General features: G+C 36.1%; 2 protein-coding genes across 5 annotated transcripts in view; one reads left to right on the forward strand and one right to left on the reverse strand.

Annotated features, from left to right (window-relative positions):
• The window catches only part of LOC144548268 (zinc finger protein BRUTUS-like), a 71,999-nt gene that overhangs the window by 46,480 nt on the left and 3,675 nt on the right, over window positions 1-21,844 (reverse strand). Inside the window, exons 7-14 of one of the 2 annotated variants that reach the window (XM_078296954.1) lie at window positions 20,613-21,740; window positions 19,860-20,031; window positions 19,337-19,561; window positions 18,561-18,698; window positions 17,055-17,289; window positions 16,482-16,541; window positions 15,658-15,729; window positions 14,688-14,867 (exon numbers count right to left, since the gene is read on the reverse strand). In XM_078296954.1, coding sequence (XP_078153080.1) covers window positions 14,721-14,867; window positions 15,658-15,729; window positions 16,482-16,541; window positions 17,055-17,289; window positions 18,561-18,698; window positions 19,337-19,561; window positions 19,860-20,031; window positions 20,613-21,740 — 2,177 coding nt within the window. In that variant the 3' untranslated portion in view covers window positions 14,688-14,720. Of the gene's footprint in view, window positions 1-14,564; window positions 14,868-15,657; window positions 15,730-16,481; window positions 16,542-17,054; window positions 17,290-18,560; window positions 18,699-19,336; window positions 19,562-19,859; window positions 20,032-20,612; window positions 21,741-21,844 lie in introns of those variants that run through there. The other variant, XM_078296953.1, reaches the window with a different exon arrangement.
• On the forward strand, window positions 3,663-13,141 carry LOC144548670 (putative histone acetyltransferase HAC-like 1). Of its 3 annotated transcripts, none has more exons than XM_078297384.1 (17): window positions 3,663-3,697; window positions 3,825-3,951; window positions 5,256-5,407; window positions 5,541-5,644; window positions 5,858-5,930; window positions 6,019-6,074; window positions 6,312-6,517; window positions 6,935-7,279; window positions 7,601-8,631; window positions 10,131-10,412; window positions 10,504-10,911; window positions 11,029-11,229; window positions 11,336-11,478; window positions 11,560-11,824; window positions 11,922-12,061; window positions 12,221-12,299; window positions 12,469-13,141. In XM_078297384.1, exons 3-17 carry the CDS (start codon window positions 5,342-5,344, stop codon window positions 12,643-12,645), a joined length of 3,576 nt encoding a protein of 1,191 aa, XP_078153510.1. In that variant the 5' UTR covers window positions 3,663-3,697; window positions 3,825-3,951; window positions 5,256-5,341; the 3' UTR covers window positions 12,646-13,141. The 3 variants fall into 3 exon arrangements, with proteins under 3 accessions (XP_078153510.1, XP_078153511.1, XP_078153512.1); XM_078297385.1 differs by having other exon boundaries at window positions 5,274-5,407; XM_078297386.1 differs by having other exon boundaries at window positions 5,274-5,407; window positions 5,818-5,930; window positions 12,469-13,140.

Genomic DNA, 21,844 nt, shown 5'->3' on the forward strand with positions numbered 1-21,844 from the left:
CTTAACCCGTCCGGTTATTCTTTTTTTTTTTTTTTTTTGATGATCCGGGACGGGACCTCTTAACCCGTCCAGGATTTATTTTTTATTTTTTTTCGGTCGGGACGGGACGCCTTAACCCGTCCGGCTTTTTGTTTTTTTTTTTTAAATTTCCGTGAAGGTTGATTAGGTTGGTGTAATCACAAATTAACGGACGGGTTAATTAGACCCGTCCGGTGGGACGGGTTGTGACAACCCGATCTACCTACTTTTCGCAAATATTCAAAAGTAACCCCTTTTTCGATATTTATTTTATTTTATTTCTATTAGTAAAAAATTCGGTAATTTTGATAGCTTTAAAGCACCATTTCATTAAAGCTGTAGGTCAACTTTTTAATAAGTCTGAAAATGTCAAAAAGTATGATTTATCACAACTTTTGAACCATTTGTCTTTGGGCTAATTTTAAAAAGTTTATAATACGAGTGAGTCTATGGTACTATGCATATCACGGGTTGTTACTGTGCTACGGCTTTATATTTGAGTTTTTAAATTCTAACGGTCGATTTGAACCGTTCATCTTGTTCTCCATATTAATATGTGTTTGGAGACCAAATTTTACATTTTTTGAAAAAAATTTACTATTTTTTTAGATATTTAGAAAATCACTTGATCTGAAAATTCTGAACCATCCAAAAACAGTAATTTTCAATAAATCTAAAAAAATAGTAAAAAAAATTCAAAAAATGTAAAATTTGGTCTCCAAACACATATTAATATGGAGAACAAGATGAACGGTTCGGATCGACCGTTAGGATTTGAAAACTCGAATATAGAACCGTAGCACGATAACAAATTGTAATATACATAGTACCATAGATTCACTCTTATAATATTTAATTAATAGATCTTTGAAACATTATAATAAATGGCAGAAGTCGGCCGCAAGATTGTAACTTGGATCAACGTTGAGTTCTAATATATAATTTTTTAATTCTATGGCACGTGTCATTATTCATTTATAGAGATACTCCATCCCAACTTGTCCGTGAATTGCACGACAAACATGCTCGAATTATATTAAAAAAATCCGAACAAATATGAAGATTAAAGGATTTATTTGTCGGAATATCTTGAACATAATTTGCGAATAAGCCGAAGACAATTAATTTTTTTTTAAACATAATTCATACTCGTGATACAATTAATGTCATTGACAAGTCGGAGGCAAAATAACCTCTGGTGACCAAAAAATCTTATTAATTGTGTAACACTACAAATTTGTCATCTTCATATTATTTGTTACCGTTACTATTTTGAATATGCTCAATAAATTTTGGTAATACATAAATACAAAAATAATTTGTCTCATGGCGTAAATGTTGTACAACACCAACAAATTTTGTGTTACGTGCATAGTTTTGTGTGATGGTTAAGTCATAAGTGGATTATTTATGAACGAAGATTTATATTTTCTTTTCTTTTCTTTCAATTTTGACCGCTTGATTTTGTAATAAATAAATTTTAAAATTTTAAAATTTTGCATTTACACGCATAACTCGGAATGTATGTCGGTTCCAATAATTTGAATTTGTCGTTTAAAGTAAATTCCACAAATTTTAAAATTATATTTCCCAAACTGTATTTTTCTAAAAGTTTACTTGTTACTTGATTTAGCACTGACTAGACACCCAACTAATTTAATCTCAAAATGTGTAGGCCTGGTAACACTTAGCCGAAATCTATTGTTAATTCTTTCTACTTCCTAGCTTAGTCCATATTCTTTCAAGATCCGGACCGTCCAATTCAAATCCGAGTCAATTCAGTCCCCTTTAATAATCATGTAGACTCTGATCAACGGTCCGGATCCAAACAAAAATATTTTGGCTCTCCTGTTACCATTCCGTATAATGGATCCTCCGATGCTCCCATTTCCGCCAAGCCTCATATACGATAATCTTTCTCCAAGGTTTATATAATCTCTGTTCTAGTTTCTTTACCTATTGTGGCACTAAACTAATTAAATATCGGAATAAAGTTTTTTTGTGGGTCATATTATCGCCAGGAGGAGATTTTTTTATTTATAGAATTATTATTCAATAATGAAGGTAAATAGAAAAAATATCTAGATTTTTGGATGTCATAGATAGACCGAAATTTTGAACTTTTCTCCGCAATTTTTAATAAAAATGGCCGTAATTTTTATACATAGCAAAATATAAAATAAAAATATTAAAAATAAGAAATGTTGTGTGAGAATTTGAAAAATGAGAACGCAGTAGGGGACCATGGCACACTCAAGACCGTGAAAAAAAATTAAAAAAAAAATTCGTAAGTGGGATGTCATGGGACAACCCAATCTAGAAAATTGAAAAAAAAATTTTAAAAAAAATGGAACACCATGGTACAATTCAACCCAGAAAAGATAAAAATAAATAAATAAATGGGACCCAATGGGACAACCCAACCCAGAAAATGAAAAAATCTTGCCTCTTCAGTCTTGGGGACTTATTTCTTTTCTTTTTTTTTTTTGTTTTTTGGATTGAATTTTCCTATGGCGTCTTTTTTTTTTTTCTGAATTGGGTTGCCTCATGGCGTCTCACTTTAGAAAAAAAAAAAATTTTCACGGGGTTGGGATGCGAGACGCCATGGCCCATTTTTGCTTTCCTGTTTTTAAAATTTTCATAAAATAGTTCTTATTTTTAATATTATTTTTTTGTTTTTCTATGAATAAAAATTTCGGCTCCTTAGACCTTGGTCCTTGAAACCCGGACGAGGTAAAGATATTAACCAAGCAGTTTTGATTTTATGCAACACACGAACAATGTAATCAAAACAACACTGAATATGATTGATGCGCTGCATGAAGTCAAATCTTCTTTATTAAAATCTCTCTGAGAGTTGTGTTAATAGCGCAAAGCTGACATTAGAAGCACACTGTTGTAACCACAGTGTTGTAAATAATGGTATGCGGTCGTCGAACGGATGGGATACCATCAAACGATTAATCAGAATTATGCGGACAATTTAACGTTTTTATTTAATTTATGTATACATATTATAATTTATTAAAAATAATTTATTTAACTCATTAAACTTACCAAATAAGCATAATTAAACTTAGTTCTATTATTACAATATGACATTGTGCTTATTTTTTTCTTAACACATAAGCACTTTGCATGTGTTAAGTAACACATTTATTTAATAAAAAAAATAATTCAATAATTAAGCTTTTTCAAATACTAATAGATATTATTTGAAAGAAATGACAGAGACCATCTCCTTCCAGCATACAAGTCCCAAAACTATGGGTAAAGCTTTTAACAGAGCTGTTTTGCCTTCGTACAGCGTATAAATCATATGCAACATGGTTTTAATTTTATCTTTGTGTATTGCATGAAGCTAAATCTGCTCTGTATAATATTTACCCCAAAAATTTGGACTGCGTATCCTCTGTGATATCTCATATTATGCATGAATTTCGTCCGTCCGATCGCTGAGTTTCCAATCTCGTCCGTCCAACCCTGTAATGCACGAGATTTTTTAATATTCGTGCCGTTTCAGATGGGACGGTCCAGATTCGTTTCGGTTGCACGATGTGAATTCTATATAATATAATGTATATATACCCACTTCATAGTTGTATTCAGCCACCCCCAAAATCATTTGAAAATTTTGGAGTCTCTCTACTCCGCCTTCATTTGAGCGTTTTTTTTGGGGGTAAGACCTCTTTCTCAGCCTCTCTCAGGAGAGGAGACCCATGCTTTGAGTTGGAGCTTCATATACTTTTTCATTTTCTTATTGTCTTCTTCTTTTCTTCTTTTCTTCTTTTCTTCTTTTCTTGGAGGAACGGGAAAGAAAATTGACGATTCTCTCCGGCGTAAATAGGTGGTGATTTAACAATCAAAGATCCATTCCGACAGCTCCACCTTGTTCGCAACGAAACACTCTCTCCATTGACACCCCTTTGACCGGTATCCATCTCCTCCTTTTTCTTTTCTTTTCTTTTCTTTTTTGCTTTGGATCAGGAATCTGAGTATTTGAAGAGTAAATGTTGGCATCTCTCTTCATGCGCTAGTCTCAAATCCAGAAATCTAATGTGGTCTTTTGGCTTTCTTGGATTTGGGATTTTTCTTTATTAATTCTTTTGTGTATTTGAGAATTTCTCGCATGCATGACCATTTGATTTTAGATTCTTTTGTCGTTTCTTGAATACCATTTTCATTCAACTTAAATAAACTAGTTGGTATAATTGATAAATTTCAATTAATATAGTTGCTGGTCCGGTATGCCCTTTTAGGGAAGCTGCTTTATATCGAATCTAGTGGTTCAGTACCAATAAACAAAAATTTAGTGCCAGTGGTTGCTGGTACATGTAATTAGCACTTAAAATTCCTTAATTAAAGGTCCATTTCATTTGATCAAAATTCTTTAACCATTTGCTAGCACTTTCTGTAATTCTTGATACAAGTACCACCACTTGTGAAAGTTTTGATTAGGTTATGTCATATAGGATAATTTGATAGCGTAATCTTGATTAGATTATGTCAGATACAGTGCATTTAGGTATTTCTGTTATGGGTCTGTTCCTTCAAAAGTGTATATTGGATCTTTTTAATTTAATCTTTCGAAAGTGCAATTTTTTTTAACAACGCATATATCCATGACAAATACAAATTTTAAACAAAATATAATAAGAAATATTCAAACAAGCCAGTATATTATAATGTGTATGCCAGTATTTTATTAGATTCAAATGCTTGTACATATTTTTTTTAAAATTGCATCTTGTTAGGTGACAGAAAAAATAATGAAATAAGTTAGTATATGAGTGGGAGGACTTATCAATGTGCAAGGGTATTAAAGAAGAAAATATATGTAAGGGTATTTAGGTCTTTACACACTATAATCAATATTTTACTTATATTAAGCCTTTGTTCTTAATCTTAGTACCAATTGAACAAGTGCTCCTTATGAGGATTAAATTTTTAATCCTTCACCCTTAAACACACAAAAGAATTAATAAAGAACAAACAATTAAGAAACATGGCTGCTCTGATTTTTTTTTTTTTTTTTTTTTATTGGTCTGGCATGGTCCTTCTATATATTGTGTTGAATCTAGAGCACCAAAAGACTGAAAAGACCCCAAAACTAATGAAATTTATATATGGCATGTATCTGACATTAAGGGTTCAGTATTAATAGGTACATGAATGTATTATTTTGGGAATATGTACTTACCTGATCTTACGGGTTCGAATCAATTGAACTTTAATAGGTGTTGTTTTCTAATCAGAGTGTCTCTCTCTCGCTCTTCGTTCCCAGCCCTCATTCCGGCGTCCTTCCACCTCAACTCCTTCGAGAATGGACGCTCCTTCTAGCTCATCTGTTCCCGCAAAGAATCACCAGGTCGTTAGCTGGACTCCTCAGGTATTGGTTTTCTTTTGAATTTGGACAATTTCTTGAAATTTGAATTTCATGATTTCCGTCGAACAGCAAATTTTGGTTGAAATTTGGATGAATTAATTTAAATTTATTTTTTATTTCTTGGAATTTTTTTTAGGAGGATGATATGCTTCGGGAGCAAATTGAACTTCATGGAACAAACAGCTGGGCCAAGATATCAGCTAGCTTTAATGGAAAGACTACTAGACAATGCCGTAGAAGGTGCGTTCAAGCTGTCTTATAAAAATTGTAAATGAACTATAGGCCTTTAGAATTGCTTTATTTACATTACTGGTAAAGGAAACAATGGCTCAAGAAACCTAAAACAGTCTCCAGACTTGTGCTATAGCAAGTCAATACAATGTATAGACACTAACACAACACTGCTGGTACAGAACAACCCAAATATGACCTCGAACAACATGCATGTAACAGGTGGTGTGCCTACTTGGATTCTGACGCCAAGAAAGGATGCTGGTCAGCCGAAGAGGACATGCTTTTATGCGAGGTATAGATTTGATTTAGTATTGTATAAATGAAACAAGTAAATGTATGGGAGAATCTAACTTGCTAGAATTGGATATTCACTTTAACAGGTCCAAAAGATTCTGGGAAATAAATGGACCGATATTGCAAAGGTCCTCACCGGCAGGTATTTTTATTTAACTGTTTTTGCCTGATTTGACTCAATCCTAGTTATGCATTTCATAATTGACCCTCTTATCTGCACTGAAGCCTCAATAAAGCTAAATAAATTAAAATGAGGTAGGGTTTGGTCAATCTGGTATTTCTAAATTACCTTGGTTTGCATTCCAAAACATATTGGTTCATTTCATGGTGCTGTGTATCATTTCTTCTTATTATAACTTTGACATAAATTGGAAATCAGGACTGATAATGCTGTGAAGAATAGATTCTCGGTATTATGCAAGAAAAGGGCCAAGGGTGAGACCTTTAACAAGGAGAACAACGTGCCATGCGTAAGAGCTAGATTAATTTCGGCTGGGATTGATGTGTCTTCTCTGCCTGCTAACAAACAACCCTTGGTGGAGGTCTCTCAAAATACTGCATACTCAACAGAATCATCAATGAATGGTGAGTTGTTTCCAGATTTCATACTAAATTTCAAAGTACATTATTTCCAAATTTTAAAAAGAAACCTTTTGTTCATTGCTCCAAATACTTCCAATCCAAGCTAAACTCATGCATGCAATTCTGCAATTGCCTCTCATCACTTTTGATCTTGTGTACGTGTGCAAATTTCAACAGATCTTGAAATAACAGTTCCCTTATTGGAACCAATGACCTCCATTCCTTACATTGAAGTGCTTGTTTAAGTACCACTAGAACTTTCATAGAATTTTCCGTACCATGTATAATTCACTACTGTAAACTTTTATTTTGGGGATATAAACTAAAATGTGATTTTTTATAAGTTAAACATAATATCAAGTGAAATTTTATTTTCTTGTGTGTGTTGTTACTAATGATACCACATTGTTTCCTTTTTAGGGCTCTCACATGGTATAAGGTTGTTTGGTAAAAACATTTTACCACTGATGAATATAGCAGGAGTGACTGATGGGTCTGGGATGCAGCCCCAGAAGCAACAACAGCACAATACCCTCAGTGGACAAGTGGGGCCTGGCATGCTGTCAGTTTCTATGAATCAGAAGCATTCTTCCCAAGGCTTCGGAGATGTGACGATGAACAATAATTGTATAAGGTTGTTTGGCAGAAACATTCCACAACCAGAAATGTCAGAAGGGCAAATTTGCATTGGTGGCACATATGGGAACTCAACAAAGCCGCTCCAGCAGGGTTTCTCTTCACAACAGATTGAGCAAAGGATGCCGAGTATGTATATTAATTTGCCATATTCTTTTTGTCTAATTATTCAGCTTAGTAGTTATAAGTCCCACCAACTCTTTAACTAGCAGGTGGTTAGCTTTGCAACTAACGCATACTAGGGCTGTACTTACATCAGTCATTGGTATATTTCATTTATAGACTTGGTATTAGTGCACTACCAGTTACTGTATCCTTGCTTATAAACTTGGTAATTGTACTGTATCAATACTGATATGGTATTTAAACCAGTATCGTTATTCTTGAAAATGCCCATGTAATTAAAATGCATTATCACTTCTTTTTCCCCCTCTTTTTTCCTTTTTGAAGCATCACAGCCTCAACAAGGTGTTTCTCTGATGGGCGACAGCACAGTTGACATGACCATGTCAAGTTGTAGAAACTATTACAATCCTGCAGGCCTGTCTAAAATGTCTTATTTAAACAAGATCTCAGCTGCTGCAGCATCCCTCCAATCAAAGCCCAATCCAAGCATGGTCACAAGCAATCACCAAGCGGGCATCCAGCAGATTCAACAAGCAATCCAACAACCAATTGTGAGATCTGATACATACTCTCATCAGTCAGAGGGTGTGCGGGCCCCTGGTCCTACTGTCACTACTACGGTGGTTCCCAATGAAGGATCCTTCCAGCTCTCTCGACGGGAGGTACCATATCAGGAGCAGTTGAAACTGTTACTATTATTGCTGCATGCAAAGTACTGCATATCTCCAGATGGCCACTGCCCTAATAAGAACTGTGTAAAAGCGAAACCGCTTCTCGCACACATTGAAACATGCTATCTGAAGCACTGCCGGTTCTACCTTTGTAAGTCAGCCCGGAAGGTTTTTCTTCATTTCCGGAACTGCCAGGAAGTGAAATGCGCAGGCTGTATGTCAGCCCGCAAGTTTATAATCGCGGCCAAACAGAAGTCCTTGACACAGAGCAGTGACTCGAATAAAGGTTTAAATGGAAAGGAGGTCGATAATAAGGTGGAGACTGAGGCCTCAGTTGCTTTACCTGCCTCTGCGTCTGCCTCTCTTGCTTTGAATTATTCACTGAAGGGTATGACTCAATTAGACTCATTGCCGGGGGTATTATCAGATAACATGGATGTCGAGCCTCTACCAAAGAGGCGAAGGATGGATATGGACATGGACATCTCCTCCGCTGGTACATCTTTGTTGGTTGAGAATGAAGAAAGAAATGATGAAAATGCAACAGAGGCACAAGAGGAGATGGAGGAGGATGGGGCCATTAAGTCGGGGAAACAAAAGATCAACGCTGTCTCTATGATACAATCATTTACCCCAGAGCAAGTTAGAGGACACATCAAAAGTTTGGAGCAATGGGTTGGTCAGGTACATTTTTTTTCCTTATTTATCATCTTATGAAATATAATTTTGAGAAATTTTCTTTTAAGACGAGCTTCAGACCATACTGGCCTCCACTTGGTAAATTATGCATTTCTTTGCTACATTATGCAACTGTTTTTATTTTTTTATTTTTGTGCTGGCATTGAGGTTGGGGGGTGGAGCTGGGTATTGTTAAGCTAAGAAATTTCTTTGCTGCTTTTGTGATCGCATTACTGTCTGTATCTTTAGCTTCTCCTTAGCTTTGAGTACAGATTCCTTAGACTGGATTAAAGCTTCTCCTTAGCTTAAATTATTAAGTCAAGTTCACCCTCTCCTTAGCTGATTTGCCTCCTTTAGAGCTCCTTAGCTTCTTTTTGCGGACAGTAATACCCTCTGTATCCTCTGAGGTATTTCAAATTTTCAGTTTATCTAAAGCCGAGCCGAATTTTTTTCAGTGCCCATTCGAAATGCACGGGGTCAGTATTATTGTGGTTTGAGATTCGTGCATAAAGAATTTGAACGGTTTTGGATTTAGCACAGATAAACTCAAAGTTTGAGATATATCAGAGGATACGAATTCTCTAAGAGAGCCTCCTTTACCTATATGGTTCTTCATTCATTCCTGTTGTCACAGTCCAGCACATTTCCTTAGGGACGGGTTAAAACTGCCTCCTCTTTCCAGCCTCGAATATGATGCCAGAGTCAGTCAGCTTCTCCTTGGGATGACCTCTCCTCCGCCACCATTGTAGATAATACAAGTCTGTTTAATCTCGTGCGCTGTAAGTTTTACTAGTACCGGGCCCCACTATCTCTCTCCATCGACAATACATCTATTAGGTATTTCTCTCCGTGCCCCACTCTCTCTCTCTAGCCATGTTTCTACTAGTACCGGGCCCCACTCTCTCTCTCTCCGTGTTCCGGCGCTGCTCATACCATCGCGGCCGATCTCCTCTCTGTTTCTTATCAGCTCTCAAACTTGCTTATAACTGACAAGTACACTTGTAAACTCAGGATCTTTGGTTGAGCTCACCTGAGCATTGCTGATGGATTGATGTGGTTTGGTGTGCGTGCGTATATATAATTCTTTAAGAATTGTGCTTGTTATCTTTCTTTTTCTTTCATTTCATCATCCTCTTTTTGTGGATTTTCAGTTTTGAGTGAATTGATCCCAATCTAGTAATATCCAGGAAGCTCATATTTCTTAAATTAGATTCTGAGAGTTAAATTGTTGTATAGACCAGATGCAAACCCATTTTCTCCATGAAAACAACGATCTGTATTTTACAGGAAAAGAGTTTTAAGGTTCTTTTCATCGTGGTTGAACTTACGACGCCTTAACTCCATCTTGCTCCTGTCCTGTTTTCATGTCCGTTTAGTAGCTGCTTAAGTGTGAAGGGGTTTAGTTACTCCACAATCAAACATGGCCTTCTCAATGAATGAGAAACATGTGAATTGTTTATTATATTTTGAATTGAATAAAATAGTTTATGTGGTTTGTGATGCAGAGCAAATCAGAGGCCGTCTCAATGAATGAGTATTCATGCCAGCTGTGTGGCGTTGAGAAGCTGACCTTCAAGCCGCCACCAATCTACTGCACCCCATGTGGGGTCCGTATAAAGCGCAACACAATGTACTACCATCCAGTTGGCACTGATCAGCAGAAACACTATCTTTGTATCCCATGCTTCAACGCTGCAAGCAGTGAAACTATAGAGATTGAGGGCCAGGTTTTCCTCAAGAGAAGTCTTGAGAAGAAAAGGAATGATGAAAAGACAACCGAAGAACAGGTACATCTGTCTCTATTAAGTATTGTATTGTAGATTTGTAGTGTAGTGTAGGGTACCAATAAGAACTAATCAATACCTTCTCTACATGCAGTGGGTGCAATGTGACAAGTGTGAGGCATGGCAGCACCAAATATGTGCTCTATTTAATGGGTGTATGAATGATGACGGTCAAGCTGACTACACCTGCCCAAAATGCTACATTGAAGAGGTAGAAACAGGTGAGCGCAAACCGCTACCCCAGAGTGCTATGCTCGGTGCCAAGGATCTACCACGCACAATCTTGAGTGACCACATAGAGAATCGTCTCTTCAAACGGTTGAAGCAGGAAAGGCAGGACCGAGCCAACCATTTTGGAAAGAGCTTTGATGAGGTACCCGGAGCAGCAGAACTTATTGTGAGAGTTGTCTCATCTGTGGACAAGAAATTAGAGGTCAAGCCAAGGTTTTTAGAGATATTTCAGCAGGAAAACTATCCGACTGAGTTTCCCTACAAATCTAAGGTCCTTTTCTTTTTCTGTTTCTTTTTCTTTCATTTCTTTTCACAATATTCTATGGAATTTATTTCAGCTTTTTTTTTTTTTTTTTTTACTAAATTAATTTCTGGTTTTAATTTCTAGGCAATATTGTTGTTTCAAAAGATTGAGGGTGTAGAGGTGTGCCTTTTCGCAATGTTTGTGCAGGAATTTGGCACAGAATGTGCCTCTCCAAACCAACGGCGAGTTTACCTCTCCTATCTTGATTCAGTCAAGTACTTCACACCTCAGATCGAAACAGTCAGTGGAGAGGCACTTCGCACTTTTGTATATCACGAAATTTTGGTATATATAGTCACTTGTTTGAAATATTGGTATAATTTCCCTTATTTTCCAGATAATACATAACGAATAATTGGTTCCTATTATATATATATATTTTTTTTTTCAGATTGGATACCTTGAATATGTGAAAAGGCGTGGCTTCACAAGCTGCTACATATGGGCATGTCCCCCTATCAAGGGCGAAGATTACATCATGTACTGCCATCCTGAGATTCAAAAGACCCCCAAATCTAATGCATTACGTGAATGGTATGCGTTTTCATAGCAACTTTAATTAAGTGTAACACATTGCTTTGAATGTTACTAAACATCATGTCTATTGTTTTGAAGGTATTTGTCTTTGCTGAAGAAGGGAGTAAAAGAGAACATAGTGGTTGAAACTACTAATCTGTATGACCACTTCTTCACAAATGAGGGGGAGTCCAGAGCAAAGGTGACAGCGACTCGTCTACCTTATTTTGATGGCGACTATTGGCCAGGAGCTGCAGAAGACATATTTACTCAACTGCGCCAAGAGAAGACTGACCTTAAGCTGCAGAATAAAAAGACCAGGAAAGCAAGTGATGTCTGCAAGGATAGCATGCTGATGAAAAAGGTACAATCACTTTTTTTTTTTTTTTTTTTTTTTAACTAAGCAAGTGATGACAAGTTGGTTCATACTTGACTTGGCTTGTTTTTCCTTGTGCATGCAGCTGGGAAAAACAATCTATCCCAAGAAGGAAGATTTAATAATGGTACATCTTCAACATTCCTGCAACCACTGTTGCACACTTATGGTGTCTGGAACACGCTGGGTCTGCAATACTTGCCCATATTTCAACCTATGTGAGAGGTGAGCAATAATAATTGCAGAATTATTCATGAAAATTGTGTGTACAAAGAAAACATCCTGGTGTTGAACATTATCCAAAATGATATTTTATCCTTCTGGTTGACTTTTGCATTTATTCATCTAATGTCTTGAATGAACAATCTTCTCTCTGCATGATAGATGTCACAAAGGGGAGCAACTACGTGAGTTCAGGGAGAGGCACCCGACGCTTAGCGGGGAGAAACACACATTTAGACCAGTGAGTTTTCTCTTTCTTGGGTTCTCTTCCAGTAGAGCTTTATTTTGATATTATTATTTATCATACTTTTTATATTGTGTTATTATTTTACCATTTTGCACTGCAAATGAGAACATAATAATAAAATTTACTTGCAACTTAAAGCCTGATTACACGTTGTTTGTTTCAGGTGGAGGTATCTGGTATTCCAGGGGACACAAAGGATGAGGATGATATCCTCGAGACTCCATTATTTGAAACTCGGCAAGCGTTTCTCTCCCTGTGTGAGGACAATCATTATCAGTACGACACTCTTCGACGTGCAAAACACTCGTCGATGATGCTGTTGTACCACCTTCACAGTTAGAATACTGTTATTGGAAAGGCAAAGGTCACTAGGTCAGTTGAGCAAATATGAACTCACGTATAAATCGGATGTCACATCTCCCTTCCAGATGGAAGCCATGCCCTGCTAATGGGAACACAGGCAGCGACTGAAATGCAACTACAACAACGCACTTTCAACAAGGGATTAAGATGAAACTGCGACAAGCAGCGGACTGGAGAGCTTACTCACAACTGGTAAGGATTTCAAAATTGCTGCTGCTTCACCCTTCCTATCGTTGTGACTACATAAAGCGTGAAGAGAATCAGAGGGCCCATCAAATTACAAACCGGGCACAAATCTTACAACTTTCATACACAGGGTATGCATACCCGCTCTTCTCGCAAGCTGAATAGCGATAGAATATCAGTAGGAGCATGTAGTAGGTTTACTGGTAAAATATAATTTTCTTTTTGATCTAGACAAATGTAATCTACATGTAAACTCGTTGGTTCTGTGTTGCAATTGATAGTAAGCCTTAAATACAAACACGTTGTACTGTTGGTCCGAGAGTTTTAATCAATGTATGTTTGTGCCATTAAAACTAAAAATCATCTGTATTCATTTTCAAATTGAAGTTCATGTCTAAATATGCATTTGCTTCGACAACGACTGAATGATAATAATTTGATACACAATAACAGAACCAGCTTTGTACTTCAAAAAAAAAAAAGGCACATATCTTATGGGCGTGTCTGAGCTGAGTTGGAGGATAGAAAGATCTATTTGACCAATATAATTTCCTAACAATATATTGTTAATATATTGTTAAGTGACAACAATAACAACAACAACATAGTATAACATAAAATAATTTTTTGAAAGCGCTTACGTCCTATTGATTGGTAGATTGTTCGTAACTTTGCTTCAAAATTTAATTGTCAGACCTGGCTCAATTGCCTCTCAAAAATGCAAAAATTGCCAAAAGTAAGCTCATTATTACCAGTTAACCACATTTTTTTTTTATTTACTAATAATTGAAACCTAAATCTCAAACAACTAAACTTTTCATCTTATTTTAACTAAAATAATGCAGTCACGTCCAGAATTAAAAAAAAAATTGCCTAAAAAGATCAATAAGTTGAAAAATCATCATCTATTATGATAAATTGTACCACTAAATTAACCACTTCTTAATCTTGCACGTAAATCTTTCAGCACGTGCATTGCTTTACAATAAAGGCAATCATTTACGTTCATTATTCTGTATGTTCGTTGTTTATGTGACATTAGATTGACATTTAGAGCATCTCCATCAACTTCCATTTTCAATTTGAAACTTCTCGTTATTATTTTGCTTTCAAGGATGCAACAGCAATCGAAAATTTTGAAAAATTTCATCAAGTAAAAGTTTTCATCTCTGCTTTCACTCATAAAAACAGCTAATCAAATTCGTTGCAGTGACATAAAAAACAATTGTTAATCAATTACATGGATATAGTTGTGAAATTAATTTCTCTTTACTCTTTGACAACTGTTTGAAATTACTAATCAATTTCATCAAGAAATAATTGAGAAATAGGAAGTACACAGGCCACGTGTCGTACCATGACTTGCACTTGATACATATTGTGCCATGCTAAATCATAATGACGCAATCAAAACTCCTACATGACACAAACAAGTGGCACGACACGTGACCGCCATGCCTGGCACATGTCGATCCCTGTATGGTGCAGTACCAATGCTGGTCCATAATACATGACTTGTCGTGTCTAGGGACTAGACACCATGCATATTCTCTTAACCCTAATTATTAATTTCCTTCTTACACATCTCTATGTAACCTTTATTATCAACAAAATGTAGTGCTAAAAAATTTAGTCAGATCATTTACATTTCAGCGTCTGGATAAAAGTCGGAAGCTACGTACATTTGTATCAACCATAGCAAACTAGAAATTGCCCAAAATTTGCATTGTAAGTGTTAGAGAAAATAAATTGTGCTTTACAATGAATTATAGCCCTTCGACCAATGAGTCCGCTATTAGAAAATATGTACAAATGATAGAAAAAAAAAAACTACAGAAAACAATTTAAAAAGTTGAGCACCACCTCTCATTGGTCCAGCTGGTTTGAAGTGGAGCAGATGGTTGTTTCAATTTTAATTACTCTTGTGTTGTACGAACCACAAGAACTGCATTTGTGGTACAACCAATGAAATAGGGATGTGCCTTTTTTACCGCAGTCATTGCATAGTATATCCTGGAAAAATCAAACAAGTATCAATACATGACAGTACATATTATCAAGGGAAAAATCCAATATGGTGCCTCTAGGTAGTATTCCAGTCCCAAGTACATGCAATAGTTCTCTGTCAGAAAATTAGCACCAATGCATAGAGGTGGAAGAATCTGACTCAACCCAATTATTTCAAGTCAAAATGGCCCAAACTCAACTCAAAACCAGACAATGACCCGAAGTCAAACTGACCTGAGTTTGACCCGACCTGACCCTGACCCGACTCGATATGACCCAAAGTCAAACTGACCTGAACCAAACCCGAAACCAACCTCACCTGACTGGTCCGATCACCACCTCTACCCAAAAAAACCACCTAATAGACCATGTTTGGTAGATGAACAAAAAAATATGAGAGGGGACTCTCATCCCCACTCTTGCATGGGATAAGATTAATTTCCTTTGTTGACACACCTATTCTACTGATTGTGTGGTTTTATCTTGAATCTTTCTTTTTTTCCTTTTATGAATTATTGGAAATTACATAAATTCTAAATCAGTAAATTCATTACTGCATTACTATATACTAGTAGTAGTCTAATAGCACATGAGAGGGTATTGTGTACCATGCCAATAGGTAACCCAACTGTAGGAAGTATTGAGTACCAACTAAATTTGCAATATTTTGGTATTTTCTGATGTAAACAACTTCTAAGGTTTAGATTGTAAGAACAAAAGGTTCAGATCCATAACAGAAGTGTATGTTAAATTAAAGTGCATTGTTCAGCTCTTCTGCAGTACAATAGAAAATTACCTGGCATCTATCCCTGTACTCCTCTGGAAGGACCTCTGCAGCCAGCAAGGCATCAAGCATGCCAAAATATACCTAAATGAAAATATATTCTTTCAGTTAATTTATTCCCTGATCTCTCTTTTAAATACCAGGTGAAAAGGTAGAAGAAACTGAATTAAATATATATATATATGTAGAGAGAGAGAGAGAGAGAGAGAGAGAGAGATAGGCTAATGTGCTTTCGGTAGCATATGGGCCAAAATACACACGGTCCAAATTTGAAATTTGAAATTTCAAAAAGTCGATCTGAACCGTTCATCTTGTTCTCCATATTAATATGTGCTTGGAGACCAAATTTTACATTTTTCTGAATTTTTTTACTATTTATTAAGCCACTTTGAAAATTGCTGATCCAACGGTGGCTTAACAAAACAGTAAAACCATTGGATTAGCGATTTTCAAAGTGGCTTAATAAATAGTGAAAAAATTCAGAAAAATGTAAAATTTGGTCTCCAAGCACATATTAATATTTTGAATTTTGAAATTTCAAATTTAGACCGTGTATTTTGGCCCATATGCTACCGAAAGCACATTAGCCTATCTCTCTCTCTCTCTCTCTCTCTATATATATATATATTTTTTTTTTTTTGGAGAAACCAAAATGCTGATTCATATGTTGGATTCTAACTCTTGACCTATCACCAATAGGTAGGTCATTTGATGCAAGTATAGAGATCACAAATGGTAAGACCGCAAAGGCATAGACCGTAACAAACTTATAAATGACTGAAATATATACGGTCTATAGATAACTAAAGTAATAAAATAAATAATAATTTACTCACCGCCATATCGCCCAAAGATTTGCTGCATATGGGGCAGGTATAATGGCTACAAGTATATGCCTACAAAATAATAAATAAATAAACAAAAAGTCAAAAGATAAGTTCAAGAAATTTCATAGTTTTTTTTTTTCAAATGAAAAGTGAGGCTATGGTACTATGCATAGCGCATATTGGTCCGAACTATGTATCAATATCTCCATATTTATAGTCCAAACAGTCAATCTCAACCGTTCAACAAAATTTTTATATGAAAATGTACTTGAGATCAAATTTTACATTTTTTAGAATTTTTGTGCTATTTTTCTAGATAGGTAGAAAATCACTTGATTCAAAAATTCTAGACCATTAAAAAGTAGTGATTTTCTACCTATCTAAAAAAAATTCTAAAAAATATAAAATTTAGTCTGTTAGTACATTTTCATATAGAGATCATGTTGAACGATTCAGACCGACTGTGTGGACTTTGAAAACGAAAATATCAATCAATAGTATGGACCAATATACCCTATGCATAGTACCATAGCCTCACTAATAAATGAATGATTTGAAGTGTTAAGGCCTAAGGTGAGGTACCTGGAAGCAAGCAGAGTGCATGAAATGACCGCAAGGGAGGGCTCTGACAGCTGCACTGGAGGTGAAGAGAAAATCACAACAGATGGGGCAGTTAGTCTCGAGGCCTTTCTCTCTACACTTGTGCTCCTTCAACTTCATGCCCAGGCAACAATTGCATGTCATGCAATGGAAGAAGTCGACTCCCAATCCCCTCCCCAGCCGGCACAGGTTGCAAAATGGACAGTGGTATACCGTCCTAAAAAATAACAGAACTGAAGGTTAGAATTGACAGTAAATTATCTGGATAGAAGTACCAATACTGAGACATACATATCCGAATGTAATTTGAAAAGTAAATCTCAATATTGGGTATCCAGCATCTGTAACCTGACCGACAACATACTATAGCACTCTTAATCAAAACAGAGCAATTAGAAGCAGAAAATAATAATATACAATAATGAAATGAGAAAACTGTTTCGTGATCACTGATTATGGAGTGAGATTGACAGTTGTTTTAGCAATATAAGGTTCAACATATGTCAACAAAAAGGAAGGAAAATCAAACTGAAACGAATGAAATATTGGTGCACTCCAGAGAACAATTCAACAAACAATTTGTGAAAGAACCTTTGGTCAAATTCAATCCATTACTAATTCTAGTCAAGCTTCCTAAATTTCAATCCATTCTATTGTCCTTCACGGTTCAATTTATGACATAAACAAGTCAGTATTAGCCCCAGTAACTGTTTGAAATAGATTTGAGGGAAGTTCAGATTGGATAAGATTCATCAATTTATTTAATACTGATACACGCCTACACCTAATTCATCCTCAACGTGTTTAATACACCTCTCAAACCTTGTAACATCTAACTTTTTCTCAATTTAGAAGCTTACTCATTTATTGCAAAAAATTGTGTAGTTCTTTATGAAAATATATATATATTCAAAGAGTGTTTGGGATACTTTTTGACTACTTTTGGCAATACATTCATAAAAAATCAATTCAGAAAGATTTTCAAAGTACAATTGAGTAAGAGTCACATATCTCAATTTACGAACCCCTGCATAGCTGGAGCTGTTATTTCAGAAGTAATATTATATGTTTAAATATTCATTCTTATTTTTACGGTTGGGTTCATGAATTCAATCTGATATCACATATTCTTTTAGTTTCCAACAAAGCCCCCACTCCTTTAAGAGTAAACAGTAAATTAAAAAAAAATCAAGCTAACTACTCCCCTCAGTTGTGAAATTAATTAAGCCTCATATGTTCCCAACTATGAAATTAATCATAGCTCAGAAGTCAAAACCAACTAGCCAATATCATCTGGTTTAAATCAGTATAATGCAATCCCAAAATCCATGTGCAACTACATGTGAACACTTGACATGACAATTGTGCACAGTGGGGTAAGAAAAAGAAACTATAATAAAAAAACCAACTTCCATGTTACTGATGTTTGATGGAAACATCTTTTTCGTTATTCCAAACAAAGTTTAAATCAAGTGGTCTGATTTTTACCTCTCATCATCAAAAAATTTGCATATAGTGCAGAAGTACTTCGCCATAGAGAACTCATTACAGGAAGGTGTTTTGCAGGTCGGCCCTACCGGTTGAACTCTCAAGCACTGCATGCACATCATCTCAGCAGTTGCTTTCCTGAAACCGTAACGACAACAATGAGTTGAAAGGACAACTATCTCCCATTAGATCCTCAATATCAGCAGAAAAAAACATCAATAATTTCTACTGTTTCCGTCAAATGCAAAATAAAGTACAGTAGCAGGAGTACATTTCGATTGGAATAAAATACTGGTACATTCAGATATTGACATGCTGCTTCAGTAAACAGAGAAAAAGTTATTATATATCTTCTTTGAATATAAATTTCATGCTTGCTATTCTGCTTCACCAAAAATTACTGATAAAAGTCATGTTGAGACATTATGATCAGCACCTAATTTTCATATTAAAACTCTAATATCCTTTTATTATTTTGCTTATCTTGTTCTTGCTTTCTCAAATGCCAACAAAAATATTTGAGCAGCTAACAATTCAATTCTCAGTAATTTACAATTTCCTAACCATTTGTAACATGTAATTTTAAAAAACTTTATGGCACTCATCAATGAAATTTTAAGAAACTAGAAAAATGTACATTCCAATAAACATTAATAATTCTTCTACATATGAACTTAATGCTATAGCATATCAAAAGCAACTTATAACAAAAAAGAAAATGATAACCTTTAGCCTTAAAAGGAAGAGAGAGAGAGAGAGAGAGAGAGAGAGAGTACCTATCCATGGTATGGTCGCTGACTTTATCATGACAGAAACGACAAGTGAAGAGCTTGTTACAACAAGCGGCCAGGAGCTTGCAGTTTCTCTTGTAGTGCTCACACCCAAACACTTGCTTCTCAGCATCCCGAAATGATGGAGAGCACCCAGGTACACTGTCTCCACCTCCATCGCCCTCTTCGGTTTTTCTTTCAGGCATTTTTTGCTGAGCCGCTATCCATCGACTGCATAAAAGAAAAATCACAATAATCATATAATTATTATATAAAGTCTCTATTTATTATGGTCTTCATCATATAACGTTGGCCCGCCCACTAACTCAGAAGAATATAATATACAAGTTAAAATATTTATGCTGCACAAGCTGCCAATGTCAAAATAAAAATAGATATTGAAAAATGGAAAGATTTGGGAATCTATTGAACCTACTATATATTTATTTTAGGTGCAGGACCAAACTAGGATGATACTGAAATCAAAGATGATTGTTAAATTATCACTTCAACAAAGAAAAAAGAAAACCTAGTCATAAGGCTTTGGATTAGATAAGCCTTCCGCCTAGGATCAAGTGTAGGGTCACGGGAAACCTTTCGTATCTCCGATTCGAGCTCGCTTTGGTTCATTCGAAAGATATCTTTCCACCCAGGCTTGAACATCTGGTCGCTCTGATCCACGCTTTCTTGATGCTCAGTTTCTAAGGAAAGAAAGTAACATGACATCTTTACATAACAAGAAGAAAAAAGAACTCACCGTACCAACCATCAACTTATGCATGAGTCGGTAATATATTCATACTACTTAAACAACTTTCAGTACCTTTTTACTTTCATAATTCTTTCCTGGGTTAAAGTACAGCAGTGTTGTCAAAATTTATGAAAACTTAATGGCCCAAAAGGGTGTAAATTTAAAAGATGACTGCAAACCATTGAAACCAATCTACTTCACAAGTGTTTACACGTTAAATTTACAAATTTTAGAATTAATTTAGTATAAAGTCAAACGATCAAAAAACCATGAAAAATTAACTTATAAAACTTCCTCTTTTTTACCACTTGACTTTATACTAATAATTCAAAATTTTATAAATTTGACATGTAATTGCGTCCCTCGTGAAGTAGATCGGTTTTAACAGCTTGGATTCGTCATTTGAAGTCATTCCAATAGGTTTTGAGGTTAAGCTTACCAATCCTTTGGTGAGCTTAAGAACACCCTAGTTCTACTCTTTTTTATTACTTCTCAAGATAGACAAAAATACAACTCCAAATCAACACTTACCTTCTGTGACCCCAGAAGGCGATGTCCCAGCCGAGGAACTATCCTTGGGAGAAATGGGGCTGTCCTTCCACCACTCGTTCAACCACTCATTAAACATGGTGTTCTTTGTAGCCTGCCGCCAGGTGTCTATTATCTCATTCTGCTCCTCCTGCGTGAGCACTGAAGTAACCCATGGCAGCATTGACTGCAGCACCTCTGCTCCAGTTGTACCAATTATCCTCCCCACGATTTTATCCTGCTCAGCCACTGAGAAGTGCCTGTCGAAAAGTGGCCACAGCTCCAGCTCCTCCCGCAAAACGTGATTATCTAAAGTTACTCTCAGAGATTTGCACATCCCCTGCAGCCTTGTTGCCAGCTCATTGTGCTTCTTTGCCGAGTACATTTCATCACAACTTGTGCATGAGTCGTGTAGGACTGATATTTCTGACAATATTCCAGAAATGTCATTAAAGAGTTTCTCTTCTTGCTTGTGGTCTAGGGTATATGAGTGGCTGACATTGTGTAGGGTTTCTCTCGATTCTAATGCAGGGAACACTATATCATCCTCAGCATTACTGTGGGCCCGATAGAGACCCCACAAAAGGCGGAATCGTCCAATGAACTGCTGCAGGAAATCTTCATCACAGTCTATTAGTTTACCTGATTCCACATCTAGGTACTCAAGATCCTTTCTGATTGCCTTGTGAAACTTGAATATGGTGTCGATTGGTCGGGCAGTAGCATCCGAGTCAGATGACATTATCTCAGAGTCCCAGTTAAAGAGGCTAGAGTACAAGTAAGGTGCAAAAGAGCGACAGGAATGTTTTGTGTCAACTCCTAATCCAGGAACTTGGCATGGTTTCTTTTCACATTCAGGGTTAGTTTCAAGCATCATAGACTCTGAGATATTGACTCTCTTGATAGGTCTCATATCATTCCTCAATCTTGTGCCGGTATAATTGTTATTTAAGCTGAGAGGACATGCACAAGCACATAAATTTTCGCAATCCTCGACCTCGGTTTCCGTGCCTTCCAAGGGGCATTTGGGAGAAAGGCATAGAAACTTTCCAGAAATAGCTGAGTCTTTGACGCGGCCTTTACAAGCCCAGCCAGATAAGAGAGTCACCAGTGCAATTTCCGATGCCGAGGCTATATTATTAGAACAAAATAGACTATAAACAATTGAAAACAATATGTGTAGGAATCCATATAATTTGAAGGTTGCTTTGTGGGTGAAGTTTCTAGAACCATCT

Source organism: Carex rostrata, chromosome 33, assembly GCF_964058835.1.
Source record: "Carex rostrata chromosome 33, lpCarRost1.2, whole genome shotgun sequence".
Classification (NCBI taxonomy): domain Eukaryota; kingdom Viridiplantae; phylum Streptophyta; class Magnoliopsida; order Poales; family Cyperaceae; genus Carex; species Carex rostrata.